Source organism: Populus euphratica, unplaced genomic scaffold, assembly GCF_000495115.2.
Source record: "Populus euphratica unplaced genomic scaffold, PopEup_1.0 scaffold234.1, whole genome shotgun sequence".
In the NCBI taxonomy this organism is placed as follows: Eukaryota; Viridiplantae; Streptophyta; class Magnoliopsida; order Malpighiales; family Salicaceae; genus Populus; species Populus euphratica.
The window spans coordinates 781,075-793,639 of record NW_011499928.1 but is presented as its reverse complement, the minus strand read 5'-3'; the positions used below and the strand labels follow the sequence as shown (position 1 = coordinate 793,639).

At 30.7% G+C, this 12,565-nt stretch overlaps 2 protein-coding genes across 3 annotated transcripts in view; one reads left to right on the top strand and one right to left on the bottom strand.

The window, feature by feature from the left end:
* The first annotated feature begins 1,894 nt into the window (after nt 1-1,894).
* On the top strand, nt 1,895-4,873 carry LOC105135867 (salicylic acid-binding protein 2-like). The gene is made up of 3 exons (XM_011040938.1): nt 1,895-2,550; nt 4,090-4,221; nt 4,313-4,873. Exons 1-3 carry the CDS (start codon nt 1,957-1,959, stop codon nt 4,586-4,588), a joined length of 1,002 nt encoding a protein of 333 aa, XP_011039240.1. The 5' UTR covers nt 1,895-1,956; the 3' UTR covers nt 4,589-4,873.
* Nucleotides 4,874-6,323: 1,450 nt separating this feature from the next.
* The window catches only part of LOC105135866 (salicylic acid-binding protein 2-like), a 16,298-nt gene continuing 10,056 nt past the window's right edge, over nt 6,324-12,565 (bottom strand). The window contains exons 1-3 of one of the 2 annotated variants that reach the window (XM_011040936.1): nt 7,149-7,625; nt 6,912-7,022; nt 6,324-6,810 (exon numbers count right to left, since the gene is read on the bottom strand). In XM_011040936.1, coding sequence (XP_011039238.1) covers nt 6,532-6,810; nt 6,912-7,022; nt 7,149-7,523 — 765 coding nt within the window. In that variant the 5' untranslated portion in view covers nt 7,524-7,625 and the 3' untranslated portion in view covers nt 6,324-6,531. Of the gene's footprint in view, nt 6,811-6,911; nt 7,023-7,148; nt 7,626-12,565 lie in introns of those variants that run through there. The other variant, XM_011040937.1, reaches the window with a different exon arrangement.

Genomic DNA, 12,565 nt, shown 5'->3' with positions numbered 1-12,565 from the left:
AACAATATGATTGTTGATGAAATAATATGATTGTTCATCAAACAGTATGACTATTCATGAAACAATATAACTGTTCATATTAAGTTCCAAGTTCAAAGTTTCAAATGCTATCTTTTGATATTTTAAATATCCATATAATAATATTAGGAAGTCAAATATGAGAGTTTGTCCACCATGGATTAATTTACTATACAATAGAAACCCACACTTAGAAACATTAGGAGGGAGTGTTTCTTTTTAATGTAGGATAAATATCTTTTCTTTCATTCATTTACAAACTACACCAACATATATCATATAGGTTTATAGAGAAGTTAGAGAATATTTTATTCAATGAATTAAGATTACTAATGAAATGATATATATGTCTCATGAAAAAAATGAAACCAATTTCCATTTATTAAAAATTAAATATTTTTTAATTAAGAAAATCTTAAAAGGATTGCTTTAAAAAAATCATATTTTAGTTGAGAAGATATTTTTTTGTGGAAAAGTTATATAAGATGATATTGAAGAAATTAATATCATTATGGAATAATATGTTCTAATAAAAGGATAAATGAAACTAATTTCTATTTATTAAATAGAAATTGCATATTTCTTTATAAACCTTGAAATAATTGTTTAAAAAAAATACATAATTTAATTGAAAATGTAGTTTTCAAAACATGATTGAAAGTGATTTCTCAAACTCTAACCTTCAAAAAATTATTTACCATTACATATAAAAATTAAATAATGAATTAAATTATTATATATCATATAGATTTGAGAAGAGTTTATAAAAGATTTTATGAATTAATACATGCATTAGTGGAATGTTATATCTTTTTAAAAAGGATAAATGCAACTAATTTTTGTTTCAAAACAGGACATGACATGCTTTGTCGAATTTCCTATTGATTTATGTGTTAGCCAATCTTCACTGCTACTCTCCAACATGTTTTTGTCTGGAGTTTTTTTTTAATATGTATTTTGGTTTATCAAAATAAATAAATAACTTCAGCGCTTTACAAACAAACTATTCAATTTTTTTTTTAAATTATGGTAAATGGATGTATTTGATGTCACGTTAAAAATAGAATTAACTACCTTTTATGGTTAAAAAATTATTGGAATTAATTTTTTAATAAAAAATTTTTAATATTAAATATTAACATGATTAAAATAAATTATAAGTGAATAAAAAAATTATTTCAAATAATTGGTTAACGTTGTTTTTGCAAAGCTAAGCTTTGGTTCCACATATTCCACGGGGGGAGAAATTAAATTTTTTTATTGTTTATACAGTGGAAAGATAAAAAGTTAAATTAGGTAGTAAAAAAAAATAAAATCCAATCTTTTAAAGCAAAGTGATTTTTATACCCACACGCTTGTTCAGCTCATGATTGAGCCTGCTCATGGGTTTAATCATGAATAAAGAGTCAAAACACTTATTTAATATTTTTCTTCACCAATTGGACAGATTTAATGAGCATAAAAAAGTCAAATTTAAAGTTAAAATTATTAGGTTTAATTATGTTTTATAGGAAAATAAGGCTGGTAATAGAGAGAATTTATTATAATAATTATCAAAATTAATTATATATTAATCTGAATTCCAAAAATCTCCATAAAAAAGATATTTATAGATTTAAGCTTTGTTTTTCCCATCTGTTTCATTCTACTCTAAAGCTTAAATTCAGTTTTTATAAAAAGATATTTAAGTCAAATTTTATTGAGATAATGTATATTATTTTAAAATATATCTAAATAAAATGGTGTTAAAATCATGCAAGGCTGATCGCATACATTCTATCACTTTGATGCTACTTAATATACATGCTTTCCATCTAAAAAAAAAAAAACACAGAAAAGAAAGGAAAAGAAGGGGATAATTATTGAAAAAACATGCTTTCCATCTAAAGAAAAAAACACAAAAAGGAAAAGAAGGGGATAATTATTGAAAGGATTAAAATGGCTGGCATTAACCTGCCCCGTTTCTCTCTCTCACCGAAGTCAGGATCAAAATCAAGAATAGAAATGCTCTTCAATTCTCTGTCTCCTTCAGTGAAACCAATCTTGTATCCTCTGGAAATATGCAACAGACAAGATAGACTTTTCCTGTTCCCAAAACCTGCTACCCCATCAAAAAAACTTCTTTCCACAGGGGTGTCTCCTGTAGCTTGCTTAAAACTGCCTAGTAATTTTAAAACACAGAGGCATTTTGTGTTAGTCCATGGAGCGTGCCATGGAGCATGGTGTTGGTATAAAGTATCAGCTCAGCTAAAATCTGCAGGTCATAATGTTACAGCTTTGGACATGGCTGCATCAGGGGTACATCCAAAGCAAGTTCATGAGCTCCATTCATTTGAGGACTATTTTGAGCCCTTGATGGAATTTATGGAGTCTTTGCCACCAGAGGAGAGGGTGGTTCTAGTGGGACACAGCATGAGTGGGATATGCATTTCTGTTGCTATGGAAAGGTTTCCAGAGAAAATTTCAGCTGCTGTTTTTGCTGCAGCTGTTATGCCTGGTCCTGACTTAAGCTTCAAAGCAATAGCAGAAAAGGTACTGTTTGCTCTGCCCCCATCTCCCCTTCAAAGAAATAGCAAGTCAATATTATGTTCTTGCCTGATAGTCTAATTCTGCGGACACCATTAACTAGGTGGTTTAATCATCAGTTGATTTCAAATGCACCGCTTGTATCATTTGATTTAGTAATTCAGATGGTATAAATGTAGATAAGCTTCGTAGGCAGGCAGTTGGGCTTGATTATGAATATTTCCCACAAAGGTAAATTTAGGTTTTCTGGGATCATAATGTTTGCTGAAGTATAAAACTTAAAAAATAGTTGCTAGTGTGGCTTGTTTATGCTTGTGGTTTGTTTATTATTTCTTAGATAACAGTACTAGATGGGAGCTATAGTTGTCTAGTGTCTTTTTTTAATTGCTTAAACTAGGGTAAGGGGAACTGGGAAAAGGGACTGGAGAATCTATTTCTACATTGCAATTTCAGAATGGGAATGATGCTCTAGATGGACTACTGTTGTTTTATTTCTGACATATCATTATTAGCCACCATTTAGTAGAAATTTTCAGTGTATTGATTAACAATCCTCCAATCTTTTCTCAATGAATGGAGTTGTTATTACAAAGTCTCAGTGTACTTGAAAATTAAAAAGTACGCCTTTATGTTTTTCTTTATCTACTTCCAATCATTAATCTTGTGTATGTCCTATCTTTTCCGTGATATCTTTTATTGCTCCCACCTAGCAGAAGCTCGCCCCTTCAATCGATGGTGATTAGCATCACCCTTATCTGCTCTATGATGTCTTTGTACTCGAAAATCCTCTCTACTTTATTTAACCAATCAATAAACTCCCCTGCCTGTAAGGTTCCTGCAAACTCAGAGAGTTTTATCCGAAACCATAGATCTCCACCATACCCATGTAGATCAAGAGGCTGCCTCCACTCTCGCATCTGGGATTGTTGAGGTTAACATGGTATTGCAATCCATGTGGAGGAGATTAACCATTCTATCCGCTTCTCTATGTAAGCTACTTCCACGATAGTAGTGATAACATCTATTCCAAAAGAAACAGTCTTCTAAGATGGGGGATTTAGCCATTTTAATGGCTGCAGTATATATGTGTTGTCATTTGCCAAATTTTGCTAATAGACTAAATAGGGGTTTGCGAACTTCATTTACTTTAACTTGTCAGATTTTGTCTAAGGCAGGAAGATTGCTGATATTGTTGTTCCTGGTTAAGAACAGGATTGTCTCCTGCACCTGCTCTAAAGGTGGATTCAAAAGCTTGTGATCAGTCCAATATGCTGTTTATTATCAATTTGAGTTGCTATTGCCTTAAATAAAACTTTAGTAGGCTTCTTTCTGAACAGAGGAGTTTAAGGAGCACGATCTAATGTCAAGTTACCTGTTGATTATGGTTATAGGGCAATTATAGAATGCTGAATAGAGATTTACTTGAGAAGAGGTTTCTTACCTTTCCGTGTTTTTTCCTTTGCTTTGTATTTCACTATTCAGTTATTAGCATTTGTCTCTAGTGAAGGAACTAACTAATGATACCTACTTTGCAAAAACATGCAGTCTTCTCAAACATCCGTGTCCTACATGGATACACAATATGTGTTTGGTAATGGCCCTGACAACCCTCCAACTGCCGTAGTCCTTGGTCCCAACTACATGGCCTCCAGGTTCTACCACCTTTCCCCACCTGAGGTAAGACCTCCCTTTTCACTTGTCAGGAAAAATAGTGCGCGTAAATCTGATTAGGATAATTATCATTTCTAATCATTATCTATTCATCCAGGATTTGACGCTAGCTACATTGTTGGTTAGACCTTTCCCTATCTACAGTAGTTTAGAAACTGAAAAGGCTGTGATTGTCACCAAGGAGAAATATGGATCTGTTCGTCGAATTTACATAGTATGTGACCAAGAAAAAGATCCTAGGCAAACATGGATGATTGAAAACAACCCCGTGGATGAAGTGATGGTCATCTCTGGTTCTGATCACATGGCCATGTTTTCTAAACCACTAGAGCTCTGCTCTTGTCTCCTGGAGATTGGCGATAAATACTTGTAGATATTTTCTGTGAACTCATTGCAGATTGGAAGTAATGCACAACAGAGGAGAGAATAAATAGGCAGCAACATGCTTTGGGTTTTAATTAGAATTACTTGGAAACATCATCGATTTTCTTAATTCATTTGATGCATTAAATCTGACCACGTTTCTTGGTGTTCATCTCTTCTATGTTGCTTAAAGTGCAATGCAACTTCTTCTAGTATATATCAGTAGCAGTCATCAGCATACATACAACATGAGAGATTATTTTTGGGTTTTCGAGACTTGTTCTGATGAAATAAATTCCATTCTAGTTCTGCTGAACTGCCATAGGCAGAAGCGGACATATTATGCAAGGATGCAACTCTGTTTGATAATCATAATGAAGGGATGTGATTGAGGAGCTAGCAAGTCTAATCAGAGAATAGATCCTTTACAATTCACATAGGGAAAGTGAAAGACTTCGAATTCCTGTGAATAATGATGACAAAAGTGTAACCAGTGCTCAGAAGATTAATGACGTAAAGTACTGGAAATCAATAAGCATAAGCAGAAACTGATATCATTTTAAATATTAAGCAACAAACCCAAATGTGAAGATGAAAATCATCTATGCAGACGACATGAGGTATCTACATGTATTTCTCCTTTTTCTTTCTTTAATAGCGAGAAAAGCCAATTCCTCTAACATTCAAAGACAAATTCTAAGCATACGCAGCCAAGATGCATTGCATGCTATCACATACATATGCAGAACACTGGATAATGATACATAATAAATGTTGGAAGAGAAGGATAGGGTATGATAGCTAATTTATAAGAACAAACATGAAAACAAAACTAAAAAACAGGAAAAAGAATGAGATGAATGATGTTTTATTAAAAGTTTTCTCTAAAAATATCCTTTTTTAATTTTTTTTTTTTTTTTTTTTTTTTTTTTTTTTATCTCTCTCAACTCTTTTTAATGTTTAAGATTACAAGCCTCAAATCCTAGCTAATTAGAAAATTAAACTATTCAAAGAAAGTCCTAAAAGAATCTAATATTCTATTTAGACAAAAATTATAATAAATTAATTTATTACAAATCCTTCTCTATCAAGGATTTCTTGTTTAGTTAATATTAAAACTCTTTATAAATCCTAGTTGATATTGAATTTCAACACTCCTCTTCAATATTAATTGTTATAATTTTTTGTAATTCCCAACATATTTCTTATCTTTACAAAAACATCATATTTGAGTGACTTTGTAAAAATATCTGTAACTTAATCTTCAGTCTTCACACGTTTGATTTCAATTTTTTTTTTTTTGTAATGCAATTTCTTATATAATAAAATCTTATGTTAATGTGTTTATTTCTGTTATGAAAAATTAGATTTTTAGCTAATGCAATGACTAATAAATTATCCACATAAATCTTTGTAGGTTTTTTTTTTTTTGTGATATTCGCAACTCTTTCAATAATTTTCTTAGCCATACGGAATGATAAACACATGTTGTAGTAATAATTACTTATGTGTATTTAACTTTTAAAACATTATTATGGTTTATCTATAAAGTTTTTTATATAGATGAAGCATATAATTTATTTAACTTTAGTAAAAGGAGCCGTAGCTACCTATGGTAATTGAAAAGTTTGAAGTTTGTTTTGCATGGAAGATAACAATAGTGCAAGCAGAGAACATAATATAACAAATCAAACAAGCCTAGAAACCAATCTTGTTTACTATTCATAATTGGAAAATAATACAATAAATACAAACACAAATAATGAAGACACGTACTGTGCGGTCGCAATTCAAAGAATATTCCTAAGAGCAAATCTAAAGATGAAGCCACCATCTACCTCTTCTTTATTTTATTTCAACAGCCATCCTATTATACATATATAGGCAGCCTAGAACTAGATACAAATGTTGCACATTATTACATTTATAATTAGCGCACCCATTAACAACAATCTATGCATGCTTACGTGCAAACTCCAGAAGACATTGACAGAGTTCTTTAGGCCTAGAAACAATTGCCATATGATCTGCTGGAATCTCCATCACTTCCTTAACCTCATTGTGTTCAATCATGAAGCGCTGCAATGACGGAACCACCAATAAATCTTGAGTACAAACAACATAATCTCGCACAACCGATCCAAATTTCTCCTTCGTGAACTTGTTTGCCTTGGCCAGACTTTCAAGAAACAATGATCCTGATCTCTTTAAAAGCGTTTGGAGACTGAGATCCTGCACACAAGAAAAATATATCATCACTACAATAGTTATTACAGTCAAACAGATCAGTCCAAGATCGAAAATCGATTTGTAATCAGATTTATGAGCCGTACCTCAGGGGAGGCAAGGCTAAAAGCAGTGGACTTCATGAATGCTTCGTATCCCGTGGTTGAAGACACTACACTCTGCCACCCGTCTGCCACGGCTGGGCTATTTTCAATAAACTAACAGAAAAAACAAAATGTATAAGGGTTTAATTTAAAGTTAGAGATGATTGGTAATGCCTTTACATTTGCATGTTTTCAATTAAAGGGCCTTAATTAAATGCAAAATAAAATAAATTGCGGTACCTTCTCTAACATATACGATGGCTGGTGCTCGGTATCAGGCAAGAATGCTGTGACAAAAACAGCTAGAGAAATCTTCTCTGGGAACTTCTCCATAGCAAAAGCCACGTTTAAGCCACCTAGACTATGAGCCACCAATACAACCTTTTCATTTTCAGCTAAGTTGGCCATGAACTCGATCAAGGGCTCGTTATACTGATCAAAAGTAACAACTTCTTCCAGTGTTTTTGTGTTCACCCCTGATGCACTCATGTCAAGGGCTGTGACAGAGTGGCCAGCTGCCTCTAGGATTGTCTTCACCTTGTACCATGCCCAAGCTCCTGAAGCTGAACCATGGATCAAAACAAAATGCGTTGTTTGACGGGTGCTATCTGCCATTTCTGTTTTGTTGATAGTACTATAAAAAATGTAAAGGCTTGTGGTTTTGCTTGACTGTACGTAATATTTTCGTAATGCCTTGATTGTGCTTCGTAATGTCGTTGCTGGGTGGTATATATAGAGAGTACCGTCTGTTGAAAAGTTGAAAGTGGGAAAAGTCAAGTCACATGAACTTCAACGATTAAGAATATATATTCATGATGAAAAGCAGCCATGCTTTCTTCGTTGAAGAACTTCAAATAATATGACCAAGAGATAACTTGTCCTTGGAGAAGTTGACTCAAATACGAACCCAACTCTTTCTTCTACTTTTCTTCTGTAAATTCTTAGGAAAATTCTCATAGACTGATGATGAAAAGCAGCCATGTTTTCGTCGTTGAAGAACTTCAAATTAATATGACCCTACTTTGAACATGAGTAGTCGTTCCAAACAATTTTATGTACTTACAGGAAATCTATTTCGTTTCCGTAACAATTATCTTTTGAATTAGTTATTTCATAGATTGGAATAATGAAAAGTAAGAGACGTCCGACTACTAATAACTGGATATGATCACCACGTAATTTTACCTTCACCCGAAAATAGGATTAGACCTTTTATGATTTTTGAAATTTAGTCCCTCCCTTTATTTTCTAATAACTAGCCCTTTATTTTCTAATGAATAAAACAACACCCAACACATTCCGGATCTGAAATTTAATATATATGTGTGTTTGCTAAATTAAAATGTTAAAATTATATAAATGAATTCAACGCCCTTTTTTTTCAAGTAAAAAGAGATCTAGGTATTTTTAAAAAAAAAAAAGAGAGAGAGGCTTGAGAATTCGAAAAAGGTACAGGGTGTAGGTTAACTATAAAATTGTTATGTTAGTTGGATTAATATTACATTTTGCAAATGTATCCTATAATGAGTAATTTATATAATATGCAAAATACTCCTCCGACTTTTAGGTGGCTAATTTAAAAGGGAAATGAATTGTTGTCTAAATTTAAGACAAGTCAATGTAGAGATTTTTAAGCAAATCCGTAAGTATTTTACATGAAATAGACTTCATCAAATACTATCCTAAAAACATCAGTTTCAATATAAATTGTTCTCTCAAATAAAAAATAAAAGACATGTGCATATTAACAATACTATTATGCAATTTGGACTTTATTTAAAGACATAACATGAAAAATCACTTGAATAAATACCCTCTCAATTCTTATAGCATTTGAAATGTCATCAAGCAAAAGGTTGCTTTAATTTCCGTCCACAAGCATTTACACTTGCGTTTCCTATTGCACTGAAATTAATAGAGAAAACCTTTATTTATTATATATATAAAGGTTTTCTGGTTGCGGTTTTTGCTAGTTCCTTAAGTTTCGTACTACACAGCCGCCTGATGGCAATAATGCCAAACAAATACCACAATCACTTTATCTTGTGAATTAGATCTTTTTTCTCTTTTACTTCTATTTGTTATTATGTTAATAAAATATATATTATATTCTAGCATTTTATGCTCTATGGATACATTTTAAAGATCCAATTACACACCAATATCTTTCCTTTTTTCTTAATAATTGATATTTTTTTTAATAAGGATAGTGCCATTGACCTAATAGTAGTCTAATGAAGAAAAGGAACTATTGTTTTTATATTATCAGATTTAATAGTTTTACCAATAGAACTTTCTGTTGATATTTATTTTCACAGACCACTACGTTATGATAATATGTTCAGTATGTATATGTATATGTATATCAAGATAAATCATCTGACAAATTATTAATATGAAAATATCTAAAATGTATATTAAATATTATTCCTTCACTGAGTTGGTTGAACTCACCCCTCATTCTTAATATTATTTCAGGTTCTTAGTTTCTGATAGCAGTTGGACTTTGTTGAGTGTTCCTACTTCTTCAGTTTTGGGTCGGTATGCCTTGCTTATTGTTCAAGGTTGTTTTGATTCGAAGTCTTAGACGCTCCACTATTACTCTGTTTTAATTAAGTTTGGATTTTGACAATGTAATGAGTATTATGAATTATTATTTTGTTTTAATTACTGATGAAGAGTTTTGACTATCCTTTGATTTCATCAGCTTTGAGTAATATAATATTTCTGAAGATTATGAAATGCTGCGTATTTTTGAATATCTATTATTTTGATATGTATGTTTTGAGGCTTAGCGTAGGTGGGGTGTCCTTTCGACACTCCTCTTGCGTTGCCGGTCATTGACCCGGGATTTGGGTCGTGACAAAAAGCAGCCATGTTTTCGTCGTTGAAGAACTTCAAATTAATATGACCCTGCTTTGAACATGAGTAGTCGTTTCAAACAATTTTATATATTTACAGGAAATCTATTTCGTTTTCGTAACAATTATCTTTTGAGTTAGTGCTGTCAAAAAAATAGGTATTTCATAGATTGGAATAATGAAAAGTAAGAGATGTCCGACTAATAACTAGATATGATCACCACATAATTTTGCCTTGACCCAAAAAAGGAGTTTGACCGAACGTGATCACGATGAAAAATACTTTCATTGTTCCTTTACTTTTCAAATATTTAATTAGATGTTTATAACAATGGGTATCCTGTTTTTACCCTACTTTGAAGTTTCCTTCTAAACCAAAAGGTTGTTTGCATGATGAGGCCTCCGATTTATGATTTTTTAAATTTAGTCCCGTCTTTTATTTTCAAATATTATATTTTATATGTTTTTAATTCTAATGTAAACCATAATAAATGAAAGATATATTTTAATTATGTATCTTATATTTTTAAATATAAATGATGTACTTGTTATCAATTGGATCTTTTAATTGTTGTAGAAGATATGATCTGCTCAAATTATATTAAAAAGGTTCTATATGATTAAGTTTCAAAACTTTAGGGTCTACTCATTTGTTATTATTATTATTATTATTTTAGTTTGGGTAACTAGAGAGGAAACATTGATATGTAATCATAAGCTTAGAAGGGACATTGATACAATTAAATCTTGAAGGGAGAAATTGAATTATTCTCAAATTGGATGATCAAGAAAACACAAATTATATGACTTGGTAATTTCATGAGATTAATCCAATATGGATATATTTGTCACTACCTAACATCATGAAGATCTTTATGAACATAGAACATAACTATATCTTTTTCTCTAAGGGAGAGGGTTTTACTTGAAAAGTCATTATATAATATTATAAATATTAAAAAACCCTAACTAATCAATAAAATTTTTAAAATAAAAGACTGATTATGCTTAAGAGAAGATAATATCACACTAAAATGTCTTATGCAACATAAACAACATTGTCTTAAATTACCAAGAGTTTGTTATGCTATGTTATTGATAGGCTATCTCTAATATTCTTGATTTTAATATCAATATATATTTATCTAAAAATACTGGGAATTCTAAACTTGATTGTACTATTGAATATTAGGATTCAAAGTTATTATTATCCCTAATGCTAATATTTTTAACTCTAATATTAGTTAATAAAAGTCATAAAGTATTTCAAATTTTGATATTAATGAATATTAATATTACTAACTCTAGCATCAATGAATGAGTAAAGTGATATTTTTAATTTTGATATTGGTAAATATTAATTCGAGAAAGTATTCTTGACTTTGCCTTTAGTAGTTATTTCCAAATTTATCAGAGGTTTGAAAACTATATTATTTTTATTTAAGGTAACAACTCACTATAAAATCATTTACCTTGATCAATTTTATTAATTTAATTTTAAAATAAACTTTGGACATACAAGAATGATAAAATTGGAATTTGACCTTTTTATTAAAAAAAATTATCATTTACCAATTGAAAATTTTCATATTGCTTATTCTTAAAAAAGAATGAGTTTTCAGTTTCAGTTTGTTTGTTCATGTAGCTTAAATGACCATTTAATTTATGCCAAGATTTTCATGGACTTAATAAACATATTATTAAGCCTAAAGATGCATGTAAATATTTTTTAGGAAAAAAATACTAATGACTAAATGTATCTTGTTCTTTTAAATGCTAACCATAGTTTTTGACAAAATGCTGAATTATGCAAAGAAAATTTATGTTTTTGCTTGGCCATGCTAAAATAAAAAAAAAATTGATAGATATTTTACATGCAACCCTTTCTATTTATCTATGCTCAAAGAAACAAATACCATGCAATACCCGCACACACTTTAATACATCACTAAATCATAATCTTTCCACATATTCACTCAATCGTTTTCATTATCACAGCAACACGTTAATAGGTTAAGAAATTTGTTTAATATTCAAAATCAACCTTTGACTAGAAATTATTGGACAACAAAGAAAAAGTGTCGTCTTATGGGAGTGATGAGCATCAACACGTGCAAATCGGATGCTTTCTCTAACCTGTAAAAAGGACTCACAAAAACGAGCACAACCTTCTAGCAGAATAAAGGTAAGCTCTTGGGTTTAAAGGACAACCATATATTGGTGTGGTGTTGATTTTTGAGATCTAATTTTTTGGGCAAAAACCCAATGCTACTATGGAATAAAAGAGCAAAGCTATAATTGATTTAAACTGAAGTCATAAAAAAGCTGAGGGTTTATTAAATAGGCATGTCTAGTTAGGTTTGGTCATAGTTAGGCGATGAGTGTGTTGAAAATTAGGATCAGGTCTGATAGCTAATTTATAAAAACAATCACCATAACAAAGCTAAAGAATAAGAAGAGGAATACTACTTTTTATTAAGAGTTTTCTTAAAAGATAAACCTTTTTAGCTCTTCTCTATATATCTTTATACTTGTGCATTATGCTTTTGATTAAGATTAATACTTAAAAATGTATTTTTATCAAGGTTTTATATCATCATTTTGTACTTGAAATATCAATAACTCCTTAACTAAAGCATGTTTTATAATAACATATCTAATAATATAAGATACATTTAATTTGTAGTAAATGTCCATCTTAAATACATGCCTATCACATATATGAAAGGATTGATTAATGAATTTAAGTGTTGAAATTGAAAGGACAAAGAGATAACCAAACTTAGAAAAGAGATG